This window comes from Polypterus senegalus, chromosome 3, assembly GCF_016835505.1.
Source record: "Polypterus senegalus isolate Bchr_013 chromosome 3, ASM1683550v1, whole genome shotgun sequence".
NCBI lineage: Eukaryota > Metazoa > Chordata > Cladistia > Polypteriformes > Polypteridae > Polypterus > Polypterus senegalus.
In genome coordinates this window covers 100,690,549-100,717,729 of record NC_053156.1, presented here as the reverse complement: position 1 = coordinate 100,717,729, position 27,181 = coordinate 100,690,549, and the positions used below count along the sequence as shown (strand labels likewise).

The window sequence follows — 27,181 nt, the reverse complement described above, 5'->3', positions numbered from 1 at the left end:
AAACAATTCCTTTTTTTGCACCGCCTTCCCCATATGCAAGGTGCTAATAAAAAAATCAACAGATTTCTGTTGGTGTACAAGTTGACAGATAACAGATATGTGATATCTCCGTTATATATAATTTTTTTAAAATATCAGACATTAGACCAAGTTGACCTAACTCACACCACTGATTTCAGGCTTTCAAGATTCAACACAACTTACAAATAGCAATTTTGGCCTGCGTAATGTGGTTGTTTCCAAATATTCTCAATAGTAGCAGAGTAAAAATGTGTAAAAACTTAACAACTTGTCTTCAATATTAACTAACGAAAAGTTTTTGGGGATCTAATCATAGCATATATATATATATATATATATATATATATATATATATATATATATATATATATATATATATATATATATATATAATATGCCATATTACGCTTTTCTTTCATCAAATAAGAACCATCCATGCACAGTTTCAATTCACTATATCCAACACCAAAACATACGCCTGTGCTACATGCATATTAGCTTTTGTGTACAGCTGAGGACAGCAGTGCTGTTAAATTAGAATTTCTCCATTCATTTTTTGGTGATACAGCCTTCTCCTATGATTAAATGATGTGATTTTATGAAAGACTCACAGCATTTAGATAGTGATTATTTACTTAAAATTTGGGCTGGCCTTAAAAATCCTGACACCCATTTTCATCAAACAGATGAAATTCTTTTTTTTCACATTTAATGTTTTCAGAAACCAGTTTTTGAAAAAAAAAATTGCATCAGGAAAATAAAGTTGCCCATTTACATTATATCTTACAAATTGTTTTCAGGACAAATGTCGTGTTTAAATCCTGAAGCCCATGTCTATGGTGATGAGAGGAGAGGTCTGCAGAGTTGAAGTAAACAGTTGAGCTCAGACAGCCCAATAAAATGTATCAAATATTCTTTGGTACCTCCAGGCCTGTGTGAAGAGTCACCTGTTGTGAAAAAAAGAGAAGAAAAAGCCGTTTTCCATGAAAACAGTTGTGATTAAATCATCAGGACGGAAGCTGAAACATAAGGTTACACTTATAAGGGAGCCACTGATTTAGGCAAAAGATTTCACAAAACTATGGTGGTTTTGTAACTGTTGAAATGCATGACATTGACACAGGAAGAAAGGTATTTAGTTTTATATATAATATCATGTTTCCTCACTACATGCTCACCTCATCTGCAACCTTTATCTCCATGTGCAAAATGTTTCTGGTGCGTGCATGATTGGATTAGTGAGGTTGCAGTGGCAAAGCTTAATGGTATGGCGACTCCAAAACGTAGTTAGCCATGTTGCATTTCCAAAAGACACACAGCTCACGCTTTATTTGTTTTTTGAGGAATTTATGGACACAAAAAGAGTGCAAGGTGTTGCCAAAACAAAAAAGCAATAGTCCTTGCTTTCCACACTTAAAAAACCTTCAGAAACCAAAACAAGTCTCTTTTTAATAAGTTTCTCAATTGCAAAACTGCATTTCAAGTGAATTTAGCATTTAGCAACAATTACTGGTAATAAAATCACTAATAATTCTTCATTTCAGCCAAAACGTAGACAGAGTCAGGGATTACAGTTCCATCTTCATGTTGGCTTTGGTGTTGTGAGGCAAAGGATTACCCACAATAAAAACAGCACTAATTTAGGAGGAAAAACATTAAATAAAGCATTTTGGTAGACTGCCATTTTTCTTATTCTATTTCATTTTGGATTTGTCATTTTTGAAGGACCATCTATGCAGTATGTTTAAAAAATGTTACAAATTTGGGAAAGTTTGATAATTTATTTACAACTCAAACAGCAATAATGTCATTGTTCACACAGTCTTCCTGCTTACCTGAACATTCCGGTTAAGGCTTAATGCTGGTATAAACACTCCTTCAAGATTTTCAAATGCTACTGGCCCATGCTGCTGTTTGTTGATGAAGAATGTCAGTGTGTGCTTATTGAAGTCCAGGAGAATTCCTACTTTCGCCCCCTTAGAGATGCCACCCTCTGCCCTGGAAAAGAATTCATATATGCCTATTCAGCCCTTTTTGACATACTTCATGAAATATTGTAGGTAGTCTTTATGACAATGCTAATTTATTATATTAAAAGAATGTTCTGCAAAAAATAAAATATAACAAATTTCATGTATTTTGGGGTTTGCTTTTTTACAGTGGCAGGAGTGCCAAATCTGTTGCAGATGCTCTTAAAACCTGACCCGAGGGTTGCTGGTATTCTTCCTGGACAGGAAACTAGAGTGATGAATGGGTAGTGTAGGGCAATATGTTCTCCCAGTATTCTGGGTGGCAGAACACCTCCAGCATTTCTCTGGTTTGGACTTTTGCAGAGCTCCATTGGCATTGTAGTTGGAATGTGTAGTTCTGTAGGAGACCTCTACAGCCATTGAAGGGAGCTCTTTGTGGCCTAAAGTGCTTTGGGGTACACCTCTGATGTTCCCAAAATGCCCTGTTCTCCAGCTTTAGAAGAAGTCTTCCATCTTTGGTCTTAGAGATTGGATTTTGTGCAGTAGTAGAGACAAGGACACACCTGGACTAGATGAGCTGGAGTTAGTGGTCCTGGTCTGTGAACAAGTGCCTGTTTTGTGCAACATGAATAAAAAAGTGATGTTTTGAACCTGAACATTGGTCTTGTCTGTTGTGTCTGGGGTCAGAGATGCAAGATGTGCCCCATACAATCACGGTGTACCACAAGAAATGCTAGTAGAGCTTGGCTTTTTGGGTATTTAATATTAAAACCCTTGTTGGCTGCAAATATATTTGCATAACAGAATAAAAATCTAGTGCTGCAGAATTAATAATCCAACATCATATTAAAACTAAATGGGATGGGGAGGGGGATAATTTTAACACTGACACATCAACAGGATGTTTAATATTTTTCAAAAGCAGAATCCTGTTAAAAATGAAAGGAAAAACAAATGTAAATAAAACAAACATATTTGTGGGTTTTCATTGAGAAAGCCACCCTTTTTACATTTAATTGCTAAAATGAAGCCAGCCCAGCCTCCTTATCTTTAAATTCAATAGGGAACAAAATGAATGCATCTTTAACGAACAACATTGTTTAATTCCTTGAAAGAAGTAACTTGAACTTTTAATAAAAAAAAAATTAGCTTTATAAGGATTATAAAACAATTTAAAATTTACCTTTTTTGTAATGTTCTAAATAAAGCTGCAATGTTACACTTCAAATTTTACCTTATACAAAACCATGGAGGAACACTTTTAGTCTGCCTTTTGCCCACCACTGAAATAGTCTTAACTTGTGCTATGAATTCATCCATCCATCTGTTTTCAACCCTTCTCAATCCAATTCATGACAGAGGAGATTTTACAGCAGCATTAGGTAGAAGACAACAAACGGCTCCAGCTTGGGTGCTGCTATATAGATTAATATGCAAATTGTCATTCAAGAATTATTTATTGATTTAAAGAAAGAAACATCTTTCTTCAAGTCATTGTGAATTCCCCAAAGTTTTAGCAATACTATGTCACACATGGGCACATGAGGATCCACCACCAGACTCTGTTGATGCCTGCAATACAACTCGTGGATGAAAGGAGGCATCTATGCTAACTATGTTATCTCTTTCTTCTTCTGCACAGAAACCACCCAGTGTAGGCAATCCAGAAACTCTGCACCTTATACTCCCACACTGTAAGTCTTAACATCCTCATAATGAATGGCGTCAGACTAGAGGTGGAGATCCTGCATGCTGGATGTCCCTGCTCAACAGAACCTCACCATTAGAGAAGCCAAATCAGCTATTTAGGCAGTATTTACACTTATATTTTGTTCTTGCACTAATGAGCACTTATTTTGTTTCAGTTTTTTGGACTTTTAAATTAAACAGGGTGGCCTGGCTGATCCCCTAACATCTTCCAAGGACTCCTCTGGTCTTTTGTCCCTTTACAGCTATTACTGGTAAGAACCATCTTGTTAAGTGCTGCTTTGGGGGCATGAAGCCCATGTCACATTAGACGAGTCTTCTAGCCATTTTCAGTCATAGCCTTCATATACATAATCTTAGCCAGTCATAGACAGTTTTCAACATGTTCCTGTGAAACATCCAGCCCTGCATGTAGGCCCTCCAACCTGCAGAAAAAAACCTGGGGGTGGTGGCAGAATTGGCACTCCAGCCACCATAATAAACCTCACACTGGTTCCATTCCATCTGAACTAGTGTCACCCATTGCACGGCTGGACTGGGGTCCCAATCTGGGATCCAGAGTTGGTTCGTCATGTGGTGGGTGCAGCAATGTGCTGTATCAACGCATGCTCCTAACCCCTCCTCTCCTCCGTGAGACCGATCGTTTAATGTGACCTGCCTAACAACCAAAACCAATTAGTCTGCCTAAGATAAAATCAAACAGGTTTGATTTTCTCATTAGTTGGAGGGCTGGCTGTGTATGCATAAGAGCTGACAACCAAATGAACCAATGAATATTAATCCAGACGTGCAATGCATAGAATGAGGCAACAAAGTAAGGAACACGCTTGCTTTGAGCCTCACAAGCACATGAGACGCTCATCTGTCTGATGTCTCATATTTTACATACCATAACAAAATGGAAAAAAGAATTAAAAGACAGAGATTGCTGTTGAACTCACTGCAGCTGTTAACCCTTTGTAAAGTGCCTGGGAACACGCTATTGGATGTCAGAAAAAATGGCAATCAGAACGGCACAGGAACATCAATGATCAGTCAGTAAATGTCACATGGGCTGCAATTTGCAGTTACGTAATTTGAAATGGTGTGGCAACAAGATCAGAAACTACATTCAGCAAATTTGACATGCCCCTTGACAAAAAGCCTCATTAATTTGTGGTAGGGGGGTTGGGCGCATTCATCAATCTGCTTGAAACTGGTTTTGCAAGGTTGCTTGTTATAACTCTGTGCAGAACATTCTATTAGCCAACTCCAAGGTAGGCCATATACTGGCCAGCTAACCTGACATGACAGAGAAATCTACCTGGATGGAATGGTCTGGTATTCAACCAGGAGTCTTGTGCAAAACAAGAACTGATATGAAGGATGGACTGGAGGACTGAGGTGTGGCTGATTTGGATTTATTGTTGAAACAGTAGAGCTACTCTGTACCATGATGCTCCATTAGTCCTTGGCGGCCTCTATCTCTCTGTCTCTCTTTCTCCACTACTTCCCTTCCTTGGAGGACACCAAGCCATTGCTGACTCCAGGCAAAAGCCATGCTAGGCCAAGGAGCATTCAGGACCAGGCCAGCTCAAAGACTAATGAGTGAGCCACCTGGGAGTCTAAGCAAGATGAACCAATTATTACTCAAGTCATATTACTATTGTTTTACCAACACTCATTTCAACTCTGCTCATTATTTTTGGGCACACTATTTGTAATAGGGTGGAGTGGTGGCTAGGGATCTGCACCGGCAATCGGAAGGTTGCTGGTTTGAAACCTGTAAATGCCAGAAATGACTCTACTCCGATGGGCCCTTGAGCAAGTCCCTTAACCTGCAATTGCTTTGTCCTGGATATGACGTTAATCTGTAAGTAGGTCCTCCAATTTACAGGCAGTCCAGCCACCGTAAAAACCCTCACACTGTTCCAGTGTGGTGCTCAGCTGTCACCCGCTGCACTCGGGTCCCAATCCAGGTGGTGTGGTGGGTGCAGCAATGTTCTATCAGCGAATGCTCCCAACCTCTACTTGCCTGGGATTATGGATATAAAAGAGAAGGGGTAAGTGCTGAACTACAGTACTTGACAATATGGTAAGTGTATGGGATTTAGGACATTTTGTTAGGGTCTTTAATATAAAGAGAATAAAAGGTGAGAATAGGGTCACCCTAGGACCCTAACAGGACGAAAGAGGTGCCAGGGGGCACCATTGCACATAAGTTGAAAAAAAAAAAACTCACCATGCAATACATATAAGCCATGACAAGTCAAAAAAAGCATTTTTTTCATAAACAAAACTTTTTTTGTATTAAAGCATACATACCATGAAAAAATATGCTTACCTAGATCACTCTATGACATTCCTGTACAGCATATGGCAGAATTTTATGAAATTCTTTAACTTAATAAATCTAAATAAACTGAGCACTGTGTCAGCACCAATATTATCTTTGAATGGCATATGGTCAATTACCTTTTTCTTGTAACATAAATACGTTGTACATTTTAGAAGTGAAATGAATGAAGATCTTAAACTCCAAAATGACAGCTGATGAAAAGAAAAACAAAACAAATGAAGCAGGCACGATATTTGTGATGCAAAAGCAAATTAATGTGAACAAAAATGGTAATTAAAACAAAGAGAATGAGGAATCAAAATGCTAAAAAGTAATAATATAATAAATAGTCTGAAAACAGCGATAAAACTAAATAGGTTCTGTAAGAATTGACAGTTTACTAATGAATGGTTGAACTTAAGGGGAGTTTGTTGCCTTCATTAAACATAATGTGGTACTTAATGCGTCTTGATAGAATTTTTATAGATAACAATTTAAAAATCAAAATATAAAAAAACGTTTTAAAATTTCATCAGTGCTGTAGTGGTCATTAAGCAGCAAATCAGTTTCCCATCATAAGAAACTGCATTGTAAGGTTAACATTTGCAAAAATGAATTTATATATAAGATATATCTGACTTTTAACAGGCTAAACAGGAAGAAATATAAAATATGAATAACTGAGGGGCCTCCATTGGGTCTTCTGGATTATAAGATTTGGATTATGGTAAATTCATTATGCAACAAAATCTATCAAATTTAATTGAAGTGATTATTATTTTTATGCATTACATCATCAGATTTTTGTCAATTCTGTCTTCCACACAATATGCTGAACTCATTCTTGTTTTTCTCTGCATTGCTTATTAATGTTTGTCTTGTTGTTCATTTGTATGTGTTCAGTAAAAATAAATGAAGACACTGATGTGGGATAACCGGCGACTCCAGATTAGTTGTATATGAGTAAGTGTTGTTGTGTGCATTGATTAAGTTCAGCCAGGACAGGCACAAGCCGAAATAACCCTAAACTGGATCGAGTGAGTATTAAAATGGGCGGCTAAGTGATTAGGTGACCACTTAATAGACTCAGTTCCACCAAAAATGTACAGTGATTCTTGAATATTACATGTAAGGGGAGAATTGTATAGTCTGCCTTCATATCACTTTACTTATTTCATAAGTGAGATGGATTCTGTATTTTGTATAGTACGACTATGGCATTCTGTGGGAAAAATGGAGATGACTAAAATGTAGAAACTGAAATAAAAACAACTAAAGTTTATGAATATATTATAACTAAAGATGAGTAAAGATGAGGGACTAAACACTAAATGAAAACAATAATGAGCTCAAGTAAACCCTAAAAAGCTTATGACATACCTATTTGTGTGAGAATTGTTATGCATGAACCAGCTGCGATTGTTGTCAACATACATGGCCCAGGCTTTGTCATCCTTTCCCAGCATCATGTCCTTTGTAACATTTATTCTTGCCACACCAAAAGCTGGATCGGGGTGGTTGTCATATCGATCAATAGTCAGCTCCCAGTAGTGAACTCCTTTGGAAAAAGCTGCAGTACCCAATATGACTCGATCATCATAGCTGTTGCAGGTCACAGTTTGGTTTTCATTAGAAAGAACAATATCTCGATGAGCTGAACTGGGATCAAAGGTAAACCATGCCACTGAAATAGAGAAGCAATATGCTGTAAGCAGAGGTAGGTAGAGTAGCCAAAAATTGTACTCAAGTAAGAGTAGCGTTACTTCAAAATAATATTACTCAAGTAGAAGTAAAAAGTAGTCATCCAAAAAATTACTCAAGAGTAAAAGTATTTGGTGAAAAGACTACTCAAGTACTGAGTAAATGTTTGAACATAATAAATTATTTATTTTTAGAAATGTTGTAATAAGACAGACAAAAATATAAAATAATGTGCAAATTCTGCTATTTCCAAATAATAAAATCAAAAAATGAGTAAAAATAAATAACATCTTTATAAAATAAAGATGCACAAATAACACAAAGTTCCAAATCTTAATTTTTCACAACAAAGCTTTTGAAGCCAATACCTACAGTAGGTAACATGTATGTTTGAACAGTGCAAACTACTTACAGTGACAAGATATACAGTACACTGACAGTATAATACTGTATATTCACTTTGTGGTGTAGCGGGTCCACAGCTTCAAAAAAAAAAGGCCAGTTTCAAATCCATAAAGCCGTGTCACTCTCCGTGGGCGCAATTGCATGACCGCGGGGAGTTAATGAGGTAGTTGGAGCGAGTCGCACCTATCATTCTCAATTGGTTCATTGGCTTCCTGCGGCATGTGATTAAGGCCCACGGAGACGGGAGTGTATATATACGGGTCAGCACAAAAAAAGAAATGGGAATCAAAAAAAAAGGAGAAAATAAAAGCGGTTAAAAGACATGAAAGGCAGGCTCGAGAACGACGATCTGGCCACCTGGAGGGAGGAAGCAGTGTGAACTAGGGCACCATGAAACAGCGTTAGCTGTGGCGCTCTCGGGGCTAGTTTGCTCCACTGAACATTTGGGTGGAATGTGGCGAGCAAGGCAGGTGCCCTCCCTAGGCTTCCGATGTGCAACAACGTGAGCGCGAAGGAAGTAGGTAGGAGAGCTGACCTCGGTGTGGGTTCAGCAGACTCCCATGTGGGAAGAGGGAGTCTGTAGGGGACCGGCATTGTCACACACTTGCCCTTCAAATAGCACAGCTGATGGAAAATAACATTTTCAAGGCAGCTTATGCTCGTACAAGAAGTTCACTTTACCTTGACTGTCTGTACATGTTTGGTTAAAACGTGCTTGTTTTTCACTCAGTGAAGTGATGTTTAAGCTTCAGCAGGAGTTGGCTCTCAAGGTTCTTGCAGTGAAGCTGACATCTGATTGGTGAAACAGAGTCATGTGATTATTGTTGCTAAGTCTGATTAAAGAAACGTAGTCATGTGATTATTGTTGCTACGTCTGATTGGTGAAACAGTCATGCAGTAAATCCACTGGCGACTTCTCTCTGGCAAAAATATAGTGTAATGTGTAAATGGAAAAAAGTAACGAGTCAAGTGTTGCCCAATGTAGCGGAGTAAGAGTAGCGTTTCTTCTTCACAAATGTACTCAAGTAAAAGTAAAAAGTATGGTGCAGTAAAAGTATTCTTAAAATTACATTTTTTTTTAAAACGTTACTCAAGTAAATGTAACTCGTTAGTACCAACCTCTGGCTGTAAGTGTAAAGCCATTTATAAGCTTTCCTACAACTGGTAATAATTACATAAAATGTAATTTAACGTGTAATGATTTTACACATTACAATATGACCAGGAAGATCAAAATCAGTTTCTTGATTTGTTACATACCTAAATGCTTACTGCCAAGTTTCAGCCAGGGTTCCTCTCCTTGGCCGGGGTTCAATGTCTTATTTCATGTTTTTTTTTTTTGCTACTTTGTAGGCCATTTATTTATGTTAACGTAGCTTATGTTGATTATATGCAGTATTTTTTGTTTCTGACTTTGCCTATAAGCTGCCTGTGTTATGTTCTATGTGTTTTGTGGGTGATCCCCCAAAACACAGGGCCATCTGCCAGTCACCGCCCTCCATTCCAAAAATCTAGAAGGTGAACTTCCACAGTTTGTAGCGGTTCATTTCAAATGTGCCTGGGAGTGATGAGTTTCCTTGTGCCTTTATGTGCTTTTGTGAATTACTGGCTTTTCAACTTGTTTGCTCTGGAGTTTTGTTTTGTTTTTGTTTTTTACCTTTTGTTTTAGGCAAATTCATTTCACCTTTTGGGCTCTACTAAGCTTGCTTTTGTTTCAAAGTGTTTTTGTGGAAATAAACCTTTTAATGGTATAAAGTTAAGTGTATGCCCTTGATTACTAGTCGTTTCGGTAGTGGACATTTTTGGAGATGTTTTTTTGGGACTAACTTGATTTGAAGTCATTTCATTTTTCATTAGGACCACTTAATATTCATAGCTGCCGACTCTTTTGTAAACAGAAGCAGTGTGGAAGGTGTTGTGCTTGCAACATTGACCATATCATGCAAAGAAAAAGTCATATGTGAACCTGATCCAGAAACACGGCCTTCTTCTCTGGGTCAAAGCTCATTTAAAATGGACTGAGGCAAAGTGGAAAACTGTTCTGCGGTCAGACAAATCGAAATTTTAAATTATTTTTGTAAAACGTGGATGCCGCATCCTCCGGACTATCGGCTTGTTATCAGAATTTACTTCAAAAGCCTACATCTCTGATGGGGTGTATTAGTGCCTATGGAATTGGCAGCTTGCACATCAGGAAAGGCACCATCAGTGCTGAAAGGTTTACAGGTTTTAGAGCAACATGTGCTCCCATCCAGATGACATCTTTATCAAGATCTTGCATATTTCACCACAACAATGCTAAACCACATACTGCATCTATTACAACAGCACGGCTTCATAGTACAAGATTTTCCAGATGCTGAATTGACCTGCCTACAGTCCAAAACTTTTCACCAGTTGAAAACATCTAGGGCATCATGAAACAAAAATATGATAAAGATGACCCAGCTAGAATCACATATTAGGCTAGAATGGGATAATATTCCTCTCCCAAAGTCCAGCAACTGGTCTCCCCAGTTCCCAGATGTTTATTGACTGCAGTTAAAAGAAGAGGGGATGCTGCACAGTGGTAAACGTGGCCCAGTCCCATCTTTTTTGAGATGTGTTGCTGCCATCAAATTCAAAATTACCTTATTTTTTTCTTAAAATGGTACATTTTCTCAGTTTAAACATTTGATATGTTTTCTAAGTTCTATTGTGAATAAAATATGAGTTTATGCATTCTGTTTTTGTTTATATTTTACATACTGTCCCAACTTTTTTGGAACTGGGGTTATACATTTACAAAATGTACACAAGACAACAATAAGAAGGGAAAACTAAATTATAAAAGATAACATAAACAGGGTTGAGGGACAGCTGTGATCCTAACACTGGTTGCTTCACATTCCACACCTGTGAGACTACGTCTCTTACTGGCACTCTCACACACCCGCACACACACTAGGGTCAATCCACCTAACCTGCATGTCTTTGTACAGTGGGAGGAAACCACAGAACCCTGAGGATACCCACACAGACACAAGGAGAACATGCAGACTCCAAACTGGAAGGATCTGGGACACTACAGCTGGTCTCCTTACTGCAAAGCAGCAGTGCTTCCACTGCACCAATGTGCCACTCTAAAGGCAAAATAATGAAATATTTTCTTTTTGCGTAACGATGTGTCAGACATGTAGGTGTACAGAGCATTTCATAAGTTTGTGCTGGGCAAATACGGGTAAGGAACTAAGTGTGACATTACCAATAACTTGTTCTGTCTGTCTCCTTCGAATAGACAAGGAGAAAATCCTTGAGGACCAATCAGGTCAGTTCCTTTGCATCTGAAGCCGCACTCCTTCCAGTCACGCCACTATATACAGTAACACAGTGTGAGAAGAGATGCTACTGGGGCTCCTTTACAGCAACAACAATACGATTACATAATGCTTCACTGGAACTGTGACAGCCAAGTCAGAACTTTTCTTTCTTTTTAATTTTTTTGCTTCATAGTCATTCCTGTGTGTGTTCAGAATAAAGTGTGTGTGTATTTATTTATTTATTTAAAGAGCTTCTGTAAAAAGCCAAAGGCAGGGAACAAACAAAGTTCTATCTATCTATCTATCTATCTATCTATCTATCTATCTATCTATCTATCTATCTATCTATCTATCTATCTATCTATCTATCTATCTATCTATCTATCTATCTATCTATCTATCAGATGTCAGTTCCAAGCCTCTGAAGACTTTTTTCAAAGACAGAATTAAGCTGATTGTTTGTTTAGCACAATTAGACTTTCTTTTCTTTCTTTTACATGACAATTAAATAGGGCATCCTGTGGGATCCCAACCTTTATTTCTTTGTTTGCTTCATTTTACAGGTGATACTCTTTGCGTCTTTAATTTACCAGATGAATGTATATCATTATGTATGGCATGTATGTCATGTGTTTTATGTGAAAAAATTGAAAAGCATACACAATCAGCCTGACTAAGTTAGATTTGAGCAAGCCTGCCTGGATTGAGAGTTACTGAGGATACAGATATCCAGACAGTCAAAATATTTTCTTTTCTGCAGAATTATGAGGAGGTTCCAAAAATCTCAAGAAACGTGAAATAAAAAAACTATGATGAAAATTTCAACTTCCTTTCATGACTGGAATACTCCAGCCTAGGCTAGAGTCAAGTATAATTATAAGTCTTTGACTTTTTTTTTACTTGTTTGACATTTTATGCAGTAATATTTAATGACCTTCATTTCTAACAGTACTATTGAAAGTGATTGGATTATATGGAAATTTTATAAGTCATGTATCTAAAAAACCCTTTAGGGAAAATGGCATAGACAGATGACTTTTAAACTCTGGCAATTCAATAAACACTAAATGATGTGTCCCATTAGAAAAAAGTATGGCCAATATAATATTAGATCCTACTACATAAAGTATCTGGCAAATACATACACTGTATTAGTTACTAGGCTAATTTTATTTTGTGAAACATACTGTACAGCCTCTTTAATATATAAATTAATCTGTTTTATATTCACACTTCATCTTGGCTCACAGTGCAACAATTACCACAAGCCAAGAGGTTAATAAAACTGAGACAGTTAACTCTCTCCGAATTCAGAAGCTAATCCAAATGCACCTCTTCTAAACACAGGAACAAATCAGTGTCCCCAGTCAAAATGTATCATTGGAAACAAAACAGTGCAGCCTCCATAGGAATTCAAAGCTGAAATCAAAGAACAGTAAAGCAAATGTCCTGCAGCACTGCTGGCTTCAAACTGCACAAAGATGAGTACAAATCTAACAGTGGTTGATGTCTATTTGGAGTCTGCACACTTTCCCTATGAAGGGCTTTCTCCCACATACCTCCACATCTCAAAGACACGCATGTGAAGTTAACAGACACTTTAAATTGACTCTGTGTAAGTGTGAATGGACACAAAACTGTGTCCTGTCATAGGTGCTAGAGAGACGTCATAGAGTTCCAGCATGCAAGTAAGAATTTCAATGTACTCTGTACACATGACAATAAATTTAACTTGAACTTGATTGCTGGCACCTACCTTGTCCACCGTGACCCAATAACTATTGTATTGTACTCTCTAGAGCTCTGCATACACTCATATACTCCAATAGTACATCTTCCCTGCATTTTGCTCCATCCTGATTCATGTCAACTGCACTAATGAGCAGTGCACATCAAAAACCTAGAAAATATAAGATCTTTGACAGGAACGGCTGCCACTCAAGGTGAAATTTGGACCTTGCATATAAATTCTTAACACATACTCCATCGTTGTTTTTTGAGTGGTGGAACGTTAGTGACTCAATGTCTCTATTTTGTGTGTAAGTTTCTGTCTTGCTAGGTTCTACCTCAGGTTTTGAGAGGGGTGCACCACCTCAGAGGAAGCCTAAGGCTTTGAGTTTTTTACTTGCTCCTTATTTGTCCAGTGATGTAATAATTAATTAAAATGGATCACTGGATGTGAGGCAACTATTGTGATTGTTGTTTCCTTACTCCTTAAATGTTAAAAAATATAAAACAACCTTGTCATTTTGAAGCAATAGAGTGAAAAATGTAGAATATTAAATGTTTATTTTTTGCAGTAAATGTTTAGTTCAATAAAATGCTCACTTTAGTTTTCTGTTCTGGCAACAGTCTCAACTTTCTCATCCCTGCAAAATCCATAGCTCTCATCACACATGGGTGTCTGAAGATCAACTTCTAGACTCAGTTCACACAGTTGCTGTCTCTTCTGTTTTTGTTTCTATAGCACTGAGGAAAGCCCCATGAGGGCACCTAAACTCCACCCATAGTGTCGCAGGAGCCCTGCCCCTTCAGACTTGGATGCTATAAATCAGAGATGTTCCCAGAAGAGGGTGTCTAAGTACAGCGATGGCCACCATAGGTCGGAACTCCCTCTGATTGACTCGCTCAGATGAGCCCTATGCAAAGCAGGGTCTAGCTGGCAAAGAAGGCATGTAAGAAGCCTGTTTTCTGTTGTGCCACTGTCTGTTTCTGTTCTGGGTGGCCCAGGTGACACCCCAATGTTTCTTAGGGACTTCCATTATCCTTCCATCCATCAAACTTCCTTACAATGTACACACACTGTATGCATATACACTACATATTCTGTCTTATTCAAGGTTAGCTTAGTAGATGGAGCACTTACCATCAGATGTCTTCAAGATCACTGTCTTACTGTAAGGACCCACACCTGCAGAATTGTAAGCTTTGACTCGTGCATTGTATGAGCTGTTGAAGTGGAGCCCATCAACTGTACAAAGTGTCTCCTTGCCAACATATACTTCCTAAATGAAAAGAACAAAAGTTACCTCACACACAGTCTGTTTAGTATTGAGTGCAGCTCATGAGAGTTTCCTAAAATATTTCAATTCTTTTTTGAATTTTATTTTAATTAAGTGAACATGACACATGTGGTAAGTCATAATTCTGTCAAACATTCACATGTGCAGTACAGTGGTACAACCATTGTGTTCCTAAAAACTGAAACAGACACACAAGATCAGCTATAATGCATCAAGCTAAAAAGAAATGCGTAACTTCCTTCTGTGACTCGCATTAGAGAAAAGCCAAGCAAAATGACACCTTTTATTGGCTAACTAAAAAGATTACAATATGCAAGCTTTCGAGGCAACTCAGGCCCCTTGTTCAGGCAAGATGTAAAGTAATACAGTGTAAAACATTGCTTTCCCATTAAGTTATGAGAGGTGGATAAATCTTCATACAATCAATTTAGTACAAAAACCACAAGAGAGTTTCTGTTTGATAATACTGTCACCTCGTGTGTTTCTCCAAATATCAGTTCACTCCCAAACTATATAACCTAATAAGGAGGGCACCTGTTTAAAAGGCTCACAATGCAGATCTCACCCCAGACAGAATGAAAGGCAGCTTTAAATGAGCTACAGGAGCCCAATGTACACTTTCTAGCTGAATTATAACTTGCTTTGCATAAATTGAGGAAGAATGTATTTTCTGAATAGACAGATTTCTTCCTTATCTGAAATTTTGACAGAAAGATCTCTTTTCTATCATTCCCTCTAAAATTCTCACAGGAAGATCTTTTTCCCATCATCCCCTGTAATCTTCTATGGATGAATATATTGATAAATCTTAGAATAGCTATCTATATTTTCATCAAAACCAGAGTTTTTAGGCATATTATGAGGAAAAGATTGATGGAAATGGAAGTATAGGGGAAGAGAAGGTAAGGCAGGCCAAAGTGAAGGTAGATGAATAAAGAAAAAGAAGGAAAAGGGCTTGACTGGCGATGAGGAGCAGGAGTGTATGAGGAAAGTTGATCAGGCACGTCAACCCCACACAGAAGTGGGGAAAGAAGAAGAGTAATAATAAGATTTTTCACAAAATTTCTATTATATAGAAAAAAGAATATGCCATTAGGAAATTGCATTAATAACATAAAGTTCAAAAGATGCATTCTTTTTGTCAATATAAAGATCTTTAAAGAAATGGATACCTGGTGACTTTTATAAGTGGAATACTGAATAAGTTAAAGAAGGTTGGAATATATTTCTATTATATAATGGGCAGAGTTGGTAAAAGTGCCCCTGTATTAATAGATACTGTGGTACCAGAACTTAAGTGACTGGTGGACCATGTGGTTATTCATAGATGGATGGCAATTAGAATTGAGTGGTGTACAGAGCAAAGAAAACACAGAGGATTCTGGGCACAATTTCATTTCAATGGCTAGTTAAGCGTGTGTAATTCCACTGGCTTCTTCACCATTCTGGAGTCTCAGTGCCTCTGACTATAAATAGCAGTGGTGAGGTTGGATCCAAGGTGTCATTGTTTAAATTCTTTATAAGGCTTCCAAAAGTACATTCCACTCACCTAAAATTTAAAATGCCCTTATTCTCATGAAACATTTGATGATGTCCTAGAACCATGCTGTGCAACAGTTGTATTCATATTTTTCTTCACCATTCCAGAAGTCTTAAGGTCATATAAACCAAAAGCAGTTGAATTGTGTTTATTTTTGGTTGCCTTTCATAAGAGCATAATAACGTTCTTTTTCCAGTTTGTAGCAAATCACAGACCATTGTACACTAGCGACCCTGTTTTCATTTTGGCTGCATATTCCTGCGGTGCTCCGGTTTTCTTTCCGCATATCAAAGATGTGTCCTTTAGGATAACTGACAACTTTAAATCAACTTAGTATAAGAGAATACGTTTATAGATGAGTCTGCCATGTGATGGACTGGCACCCCATCCAGGGTGGGTTCCCACCTTGCGCTCAGTGTTGTCAAGACAGATACATTGCAGCCCTGAGTTAGACTAAGACAGATTAATTGTGAATGGGAGATGGACATTCAACTGCCAGTTTTTCTTGTGTTAATAAATATAGAAGAAATTGTGGTCTATTGTTAATAACTCATTGGAATAAGTCTATGAGCCGGTGAAAGAAATAAAACTGAGTAAATTGTTTATTACAAAATAATATTTAATTGTGGGATGTGAGCTACAAGTAAGTATATGAAGAGTTCAATCCTTTGATGCTAAGGAATCTAAAATTAAGATGTGAGATTAAAGAAGTATTTAAAATTAAGTCAGAAACTAGTCTGGTAGATCCCAGCTGTTACTGTAAATTACAGTACATCTTGAAGAACACTGGGGTTCACACAGAAGCTGGTTAAGAATCAATTTTGCAAAAATGAGAAAATGTATTTCTTCACATTGAAAAGAGTAGACTTGTAGAATAAGGTAAAAGGCACTTAAAAACTCCTCTTAATTTTATATTTTTTCTTTATTCTTGCATTCTTCTTCAATAAATACAATTTCTCCAAAAATTAGCAATTGCAAAATGTCATTTCATTAATTTCATTACATGGGAATATGTTAATTAAATAACAGCATAAATCTCTCACTATAAATCATCATTCACTTTATTTATGTTGCCTTTGTTCATTGCACATTGCGGCCCTATTGTCGGCGCTGGCTGACATTACACCCAGGCAATAATAATTAAATAATTTATATATTATATATACATACAGTATATATATTTAGAAACAGGTGAGAGAGAGAAGTGAAGGTCTGTGATACGGTTTGCATATTTGTAGCTAGAAATCCACAAAGGGAGAAAATGAGTCACGTATCTTAAAATAGTGTTTTATTCCTAAGCTTTTGACAACCTGCCAGGTGTCATCAAAAGAGGAAAAATGATCAGACATATAGGTATCAAAGGCAATATATAGCATACGGGGGGGGGGCAAGGGAAGGTGGATTAATAAGGTAGGGTTCAGAGGGTGTTGGTTGTAAAGACTTTTTTATTATTAAGGAAGAACTGGTTGTCATAACTGTGAGCGTCTCAAATAGCCGAGGATTCCCATCCTTTAATACACTGATGGGCTTTTTGTCCAAAGGCCTGTGTTACGGTTTGCACATTTGTAGCTAGAAATCCACAAAGGGAGAAAATATATTTGCTTTGAAGTATGTTTGGTTTGTGAAGCATGGTGGACCAAAGCTCAATGACTAAGTATTTGAACAAATAACCCTGATTTGAAAAAAAAAACCCTGATATTTAATCTGAAATTAAGATGTACATCAGACAGGCACCACAGAGCTGGCAGATTTAGACAAATGAAGTCCTCATTCGAGTTGGACAAATCTGTAACAATCAGATTTTGAAAATAAATCACAGTTTTGTTCACAACTAGTTTGAGTAAAACTTAGGAGGAAATGCTGCTCTCTTTAAATGTTCTGCCACATGACTGTGCACTCTAAGCCTTAATGCTAATCCAAATTTAAAATTAAGCGAAAGTCATAGCCTTACATTCTATTTCTAACACAAACCCTCAAACACATTTTGAACTATCCTCAATCCTGGACAATGAGAGGTCCTGCGACGGTGGTCTTTATACTGTGGGGACCATTGGGAGCACACCCCCTGGCAACGAGTTACCGCATTACAACAATGACACCAAAAATGGTGGCACATGCTAGTAAAACAAAATGGTGGTGTGATAATGAAAAATAAATAATTAAAATTAACAAAGCTTAAACAAAACTGATATTCAAAAACAAAAATAAATACAAATCTTTATGTTTCAAATTTGTAAGAAACAAGAAAAATTTTAAAACCAATTATAAAAATACAATGTACAAACATAAATGCTACACACACTGGTGTGCTAATTAACGTGGACTGTGGGGCTCGATGGATTAAGACATAGAGATCATCTCAGCTCCACTCATCAGACTCTTTTTACAGTAAGTTTCAACATTTTCTTATCTTTGCACTCTGTTGCTTGCTTTTTTAAAGATGGCTAAATGCCTTTGATTGGTAGTGAGGAATTTTATTTATTTTTCTGAATCTCTTTTATTATTTTGTATATTTTTGAGAACGTATGTGTCTGGGTTTGATTTCTGCCATGCACCTGATGCTATCAGGTTGGACTCTGGTGGATTAGGCTGATTCAATTATAAATGAATGGATGGATGGAAAACATTACTTGTTAAAAATGGAATATGTTTCTGGCCAGTAATCATTCCCAAAATGTGATGAGGTAAGAAAGTCTTATACATTAATGCCAATACAGAGTTGTGATTTGTAGCAATTTGAAATAATCTTTGAATGATTTTTATTTTTCTACATCAGTGTTCTTTTAAAAAAAGGTTAAGCTGCTTGTGTATATTAATCTTCACCCCTGGGCAACATACAGTATACTCGTATCTATCAAATGAATCAATTAATACATTAATAAATACATAGAGTATATTGCTTGTGCTTGAATATTTAAATAAACATGGTACTTTAATAAATACATTTTCAAATGTGTTTCATAATGCAAAAAATCTTAACAATGGACAATTATATTCTATTATAGTAAGAAGTGTTTACAGGGTAATGTAACTGAAAATTTTTGCTTGTAAAAAATAGTTTTGTCCATGCCAACCCAGCAATTAGAGCAAACATTACTGTTCATGGTTCCTCTTTTTCCACAAACTGGCTACGTACTACTGTGTGTGAGTGTAACATATGTCAACTGTCTAGAAAAAACATGTTTTTATATGTGGACAGGCTGCAAACAATTGATTTTTCCTGGTGGAGTGTTGTCTAGGAGCACTTAGTATATGGCACTTAGAGGAAGTGTGTAATCAGTAATGGTAACTGGGTTTGTAGGGCTCAATTAAAGAGAAAAGATCTAAAGAATTTAAAAATACACTTAACCTGCTTTCACAAAGTCGCCTATAAAGAGGTCTGTGACATACTGAAAAAACATAAACCTATCAAAGAAGTTAAGATAACGGGCTACATCAGCGTTTCTCAACTTTTAAGTATTTGTGACCCGAGTTTTCATAACAGTTTTCATTTTATTATACCTACTTAACTTTTATCGACATTTATCTAACTCTATATTTATTGTTCTAGTATCAGAATGTAGTTTAAGTTAATTTGTTTTGGTTTCAACAGATGTTCTTTTCATATTTTTGATTCTTGTTTTCTTTTTTTCACATCTTCGCGCCCCCCATTTTTGTTACCAGCCCCTTGGGGCCGTCCCAGGTTGAGAACCACTGGGCTACATGTTCACCTCAGTTTGTTCACCTCAATTTATCGAATCAGGAATACCGTATATACTTGTGGATAAGTTCTCCCACGGATAAGTCGTGACTTTATTTTACCGTATAATTTCTAGTATTTTATAATGTTGGTATAAGTTCAATGTGGAAAACTCATGCTATTGGTCCAAGAGGTTATGATATGCTAACCACGAAGCACACTGCCTTTTTTTCTATGTATTGTGCCTACGTGACCACGCGGTAATACCCAAACTATTCCGAAGTGACGTTTGCACTGTTTTACATTTTTTGTATCTCACACCCTCATACACATTTATCGTAAGAGCATCCCTTATGAATGATGGAGTGTTCGATCAGAAGAAAATATTAAGCTGGTTTTAAATTAAAAGTCGTTGAAGTGGCGAAAGAAATTGGTAACTGCGCTGCTGCAACAAAATTTGAAGCATCTGAGAAACTGATGTGAGATTGGAGGAGGCAAGAAGAAAAAATTAAGTGTTGCATTTTTGAATGGGCATATAAGTCGGGGTCTGATTTTATGATCAATTTTTTGGGTTTCAAGACCCGACTTATACATGAGTATATACTAGAAGGTTGTGTGAATTACTTGCCTTTGTAAGATTCTGAAAAAAAGTTTACAGTCTGCTTCTGTAACAGATGGACATTACTACAATACAAGTGTAGTCAATACATGTTTGAAAAATAACTCAATAGATGACTGAAGCAAAAAGGTACGCAGACTAAAATGCAGAAAGACCAGGAATTGAAACTGAAAAATCTATTAGGATATTTTAGTCCTCAGGTTCTAAAATTATGGGTCACAACCTAAAATTGGTCACAGGTTGTCACAATGTCATTACTCGCCACTGTATGTAATGGAAATGGGTCATATACAGTTTTTGAAGTTTCTTGAAATGGGATGTTTAAGCAGTCAACATTGCTCCACTATAACTGTCAGCATTGATTCTCCAAGGGGAAAGATTGGGTTGTGAAAAAAAAAAAGTTTAAGAAACCCCATTTTAGTCTAATCAAAGCAAATTTGTTGTCTGAAAACAAAACAGAAAGGTCATAGCCAAAAATAAATGACAATGAGAGACACACTTTCATATTCTTAAAATATCCACAAAACTGGACAGTAGATAAGTCCAGTTAGCTGTGATTGTGTAGACAGTGTGAACTTCAAATGCTAAGGTTGTGGGTTCAAATCTGGCTGCTTACACTGTGTGACCGTGAACAAGTCACTTATGCTTGACTTGGAAAATCGAAAGAAATTTAACCAAATGTATCATAAATTTTGCAAGTTGCCATGGATAAAAGTTGTCAGCCAAATAAGCAAATGTAAGCTCTTTATACCATCGTGCCAATGATGTAATCAAATGCAATTTCTGATTGACACACACCTAGTATTACAATGTTGCTTGTAGCAACCCTAACACAAAATGTAATAATCTAATTTCAAAATGGCATTGTGATGAATAAAAATAATGATGATATCAATTTTAAACTTTTCTAATAGACATCAAAAGTTTGCCTAAAGATTCTTAGGCATGAAATTATTCTCTCAGAATGAAAACTAATTGAGTTAACTCACCAGTAATAAAAACTGGAAAAACGGAAATGGTTAAAACTTCATAAACTGAAAATGAGTTGACAAGTGAAACTACAATACTAATGAATTAAAAATGCATTTTATAAAATAGAACTAAAATAACCTTTGTAATTAATTTGTTTAAATATTATTCCTTAATTATATTAAACATTCTTTAATATGAAAATTAAATATTAATATTAAATTTAGAAAAAGTCTAGATATCAGAAGTAACTTGTGATCCCTTTTAAAATGGCTGAAAGGTTCAGCTATGTATATTTCAAAAACAAATTTTTCCTTGCTTTTACTAAATAAATGGATTTTCCTCCTTTAATTTACGCACGTTTGTGTTAAACTCTTTTCTTTACTGAACAGTACATCTGCAGCAGTGGTATACCTCTTCTACCTTTCATTTATTTTCACCATGATTTGTACAGTTTTCAAGTTTCCCCTGTTACAAAATGTCATTCAGGTGGTGTTTAAATAGTGTTGTCATCCAAGAGACACTATACACATTTACAAATATTACATTTTATAAGCATTTATCTGCTGCCACCCAAATTTCTACTTTTATAATAAAATGCCTGAAAAGTTTTAATGCTGTAAATTTCCACCTGATTTCCTGTCACTGAGAAGGCAGGGATGTGTCTCAGAAGTGATCTGATTATCTAATTCCAGGTTTATTTTAGGTCCCAGTATATTTTCATTTAATATAGTGAATTGCAGTAAGGAGACTGTGGAAGATTGTGGGTTCGCTTCCCGGTTCCTCCCTATGTGGATAGTGCTTTGAGTATGGATAGATAGATAGATAGATAGATAGATAGATAGATAGATAGATAGATAGATAGATAGATAGATAGATAGATAGATAGATAGATAGATAGATAGATAGATAGATAGATAGATAGATATTTTATTAATCCCAAGGGGAAATTCACATAATCCAGCAGCAGTATACTGATACAAAGAAACAATATTGAATTAAAAATGAAAAAAATAAAAATAAAATTAATGTTAGCATTTACTCCCCTGGGTGGAATTGAAGAGTTGCATAGTGTGGGGGAGGAACAATCTCCTCAGAGAAAAGCGCTATATAAATGTGATGAATTATTATTATTATTTCTCTTTTTGGGGTCACTTTTCAAATATCCCATAACATATGGTTCCTGCTTATGGATCACTTCTGCACTGACTGATTTCCTTCTTGTAGCAGTGAAAATCTGATAACAGAACATAGCATGACAGAGTTTGTGGCATGTTGACAAATCTATTTTTTTGTAAAAAACAAACCAATTGCATTTCAAGAAAAAAAAAAAAAAGTAATCACCCTGTATTGTCCACCATTCCCATCATCGAGTTCCAAAATGAAGCCATCAGACTGCGAAAAGGCAGGAATTTTCCAAGCAAGTGTGGCGCTGTTGTTGCGGGTACAACACTCTTCAAGCTGTAGCACAGGTGCAGGAGGAACTGTAAAGGGGTCTGAACACAGTTTATATTTTATAGTTATGCATTTTAAAAAGTTGTCTCATCTGACTTTGATTGCCTATGATAAAATACAAAAAATGGTTTTAAAACATCTGTCTGTATTCTGTATGCATTATATTACTAAACAAGAGTGCATTATATAACATGTTGATATACCTGTATAGATAACCAGAGTGTATTCAACACAAATATTTAGGTTTGTCACTTTGACTGAGTTTGAGATAATCACAGTTATATTGTCAGGTCATGGAATTCCTGGAAAGCCTTCTGTTCAAAAACCTCTGACCCTCAGACCTCCTGCAGTTTTGCCTTTCAGGGACACATTGAGGTGGATGACACCATCATCTGGCTGCTACGCAGAGATTACTCCATCTGGACAGGGCAGACAACTACATTAAGTGATGATTATACATCTATTACTGCTGGGAAATAAGTTAACACCAATAGGGGTGAGTTGGGTTATTGATTACTTGGCTCAGTTTGTGTGGCTATAGATCAACTGTATATGTCCCAGACTCTACCCTTCTCTCTGTTTACGTCAAGGGTCTGTAGTTGATTCACTGACAGTTGTCAAGACCTCCAGAAGCTTTCCATTAAAGTCCAGACACAAAAAATAAGTAGGGATGTCAGTGAAAACACCACAAAAAATCAACTTTGAAGTGAGTTTGCTAACTTCAAAGTTACTATCCAAACCAGAGTCATAATCAGAACATTTTAAACCAAAAGAATCTAATGTTTTTTGCCAAGTCTTTCTTTCATTTTAAAAAAAAAAGTTCCCATGCTGTTTAATGTGTGCAACCATCCTTTAGAACATGAAGGTGATGTGCATCACATGCCTAGCAACAAAGCAGCATTATACCAACATCCAAGCAAACCTGAAATACAAAACGTTAGCACTTATGCATACAAGTACTTTTAATCTTTGCAAAACTGCAAAGATAGTGGTCACTAAAACTGGTGTCACTGAAATTATAACAAAAATTAAAAGACAATTTAAAAAAGGAATATTATTAGCAGGTTATCAAACCAGTTGGCTTCTTGATTTACTAGCATGACCTCATGCTCAACACTTAAATATCCGACACTCAGTACTCCATGAGCATAAATCCAGGATGTGCATCTACAGTACCTTGGAAATATAAATCTATTAGCTGTCCCCCACGGCTCTGCCTACGTAGCAATGAAACAGGACACACTTTAAAGATCAATTTTAAAAAAAAAATTAATTCTGGGCAAGGTTGGTACGCTGCAACGTCAAACGTTGCCACTGTATCTGATCGTGTTCAGCTGTGACTGGAGAGCGTCCTCTGCGTGGGGAGAAAAGCACATGGCCATGATAACTCTGCCAATCACCAGGGCCCTGCCCCCTCCCCTCGGCCCGCAGCCTCTCAGTCGGATTATCAACCGGATTATAATATTTAGAGTGATGAGAGAAGTCACAGAATCAACCGGAATGTTCAAGCAAATTCTAAAAGAAAACCCGATCTAAATCCGTTAATTAGTTCACTCGTGAAAAGACAGACAGACAGACGTTGGATTTTATATATATAGAGAGAGATGTAGTTCAAAGACCTACTTGATGCCTTCAACATAGAAAAAAAACTGAAACAGTGTTGTGAAATACAGAGATGACGAGGACCTAAACAACAATCAAATATTGAAAAGTCTACAGTTTTCTGGGAATTGTTCATTTGCAATCTAAATATAAAAGCTGGAAACGTATGATGGGGAAACGTCCATGAAGGGTGGAAATCGCTATTCATTTGAATGTGTAAAAAAGCTTTTCAGACAGCTATCTACCAAAGTACAAAATAGTAAAAAAAATAAATAAAAAAAGCTAAATATGTGAAACAACATTATTTGAAAGTCAGTGTCTCTTGATATTTTTGTTTATGTGGGTATTTGTTGCCTTATTTTCTAACATGTTTGATAGACCCAACTACAGTATACTTCATTACAGATAACTGTCATCCATAGTCCTCTACATAAACTGAGTCTACAGGCTTTTTTAAAAAAGTTTTAAAACCATGAATAATTTATTAGATCATTGGGCTCTAGCAGACTACACTTAGCGACAGAATGAGTCAGTCATTCTTGTGATCTCGCACAGTACTGTGCACAATCTCTGCAATAAAGATGTGTGGTCAATGGATTCAACTTTCAAACAATACAATATCTATCTATCTATCGATCTCTCTATCTATTATATAGTGCATTTATCTATCTAGTGCCTTTCATATCTATCTATCTATCTATTATATAGTGCATTTATCTATCTGTATGTCTGTCTGAAGATTACCACTGTTCATCTACAGTATGTATTTCATTATTTATCTTGATGTGATGGACAGCATATTTACAGGATCCACAATTCCTAGAAACTTCCAGGAAGTGCTTGAGACTCCTCAAGCTGTTGCACAAGCTTTCACAGTGACAGAGACAGGTTAAGCCCTGTCTTTCATGGCTCAGCTGCTTAGTAGCCTATATCAGCAGTGAGAAAAATCTGCCAGCTGACTAAGAGTGTGATCAGCAATGAAGCACGACATCTTGGTGTTACTGAAACAGTTGTGGGTGGCAGGAAATGTGATATAAGGGATATAAATAGAGAATCTATTTAAAGAAGAAAAAAATGGCAAACACTAGAATTGAACTAAAAAGGCAGCTAAGAGTTTTGACTTCCTAGAGGCACAGGTATTAAAACTACATGTACAAATATTAATTTTGAATTATATAAGCAAAATATTTACATTTATAAATAGGATGATCACATATTTGTCTGTCATATTTCTCTAGTATGATTTAATGATGGTCTTATGCTAACTTAAAGTTTTGTCCAATGTGGTAAAAGACAAAAGGCTGAATTAATGCCACAGAAACCATATGGCCACAGTTTCACACGAGTGAGAGAAAGCCTCCGCCTGGTGTAATGTGAAAAGTGTTCTGCAGGTAGGTTGCAACAGTCTTAGTCATTAAAGGTGGAATCCCAGAAAAAGGATGTTACCTTAAGTTAAAAAATAAGGCCTGTGGACATCCTTCCATCTGCAATAGTGCAGCACATACTGCCAGCACTGTCCTGCAAATCACAAACCTAATGGCAAAACAGTTGTCCAGGGGAAGGCCTAGTTTAAATTGACATTATAGATGAAAGTGTGGTACTTGCTTGAGATGCCAGCAAGCAATACTGTGTGGAAGCTACAACACATACGACTTAAAGGTGTCATGTGGAATCCACCTTACTTATCATGTGATTTGTTAAGCAAAGTCAAAGGGTTTACAGGGTACACAAGTGAGTCCAGAGTTGATGTAGCTGGGGAGTTTAAATAGATCATGGACATGTTAAGCAACAGTATGTTAGATTATTCTTAATGGACAACAATTGCATATTAGCCACGTCATCTGGCTGAAGAGGACAGCTCCAGTGAAGTAAGGGTAAGTAGGGATTCAGTTTAACTTTGTTAATGTTTTTGTCCTCTCTTAACAGAATTCACTTACAGTTAAAGTCAGAGTGTATGCCTTAAACCAAAGAAGATACAACAGTGGGCTTCCAGAGATTTTTCCCTTGTCAGATACCAAGCTGATCATATCCACCCCAATCCGAACAAATGCACTTTTATATACAAATTTTTTAAAAAGTAGCAAACACTTACATTTTCCCTGAACGAAGTCCAGCTGCTGGATAGACTGAAGGAGTGGCTCACTGTTGAGAGACAAATCGAATTCTGGGCCCACTTTGGGTTCAAGAGCTCCTTTAACCCATTGTTCTTGAGACATCTGCACCCGCTTGATCAAAGCATCTGAAATCTAGACAATGATACAAAGTCAGGCTCCCAATTTCTAATACGCAGACACTTACAGGATACTATATTTTATATTTTTCAGATTGTTTAGTTGTAATAACAATACAAAATGTGCTAAGCACAATACTGACTTAGAGAGTCATGTTTGGTTCTGCTGCCTCATAGCTTCAGAGTTTGAATCCTAGCATGGCCATTGTCTGAGTGGAGTTTACTCCTCTGTATGCATATGGGTTTTTCTCTGAGTGCTCCAATCTTCCTCCCAAATCCCAAAGATATGTATTAAGTATGTTGGTGATGCTAAACTGGCATAACTGTGAGAGGTTGCCCTGCAATAGACTTCCACTCTACCCATGGTGCTGCTGTTGGAATACAGCAGTTTTGTAAAAATATATAAATAAATAAAAATACAGTACAACATGCAGTGACCAAAACTATTTTTTCATCTAATCGTTCATAAAATCCTACAGCTAAACTGAATTTCTTTTACAGGAAGAACAACTACCTTTTATCTGTGCATTACTTTACAGAATTATTTAGACTATCAACTGAGCACACATGCAATACTCAAATATTAAGATGAACATTTAAATCTTTTCATGATAACATCTGAAATATTGGTGGATGAGAATTTC

The 27,181-nt window shown here is 36.6% G+C and overlaps 1 protein-coding gene across 1 annotated transcript in view; it reads right to left on the bottom strand.

The window, feature by feature from the left end:
* Positions 1-766: 766 nt before the first annotated feature.
* LOC120526806 (E3 ubiquitin-protein ligase TRIM9) overlaps positions 767-27,181 on the bottom strand; it is an 81,831-nt gene continuing 55,416 nt past the window's right edge. Inside the window, exons 5-10 of the mRNA XM_039749948.1 lie at positions 26,400-26,553; positions 22,595-22,746; positions 14,287-14,425; positions 7,396-7,699; positions 1,857-2,019; positions 767-968 (exon numbers count right to left, since the gene is read on the bottom strand). Coding sequence (XP_039605882.1) covers positions 927-968; positions 1,857-2,019; positions 7,396-7,699; positions 14,287-14,425; positions 22,595-22,746; positions 26,400-26,553 — 954 coding nt within the window. The 3' untranslated portion in view covers positions 767-926. The remainder of the gene's footprint in view (positions 969-1,856; positions 2,020-7,395; positions 7,700-14,286; positions 14,426-22,594; positions 22,747-26,399; positions 26,554-27,181) is intronic.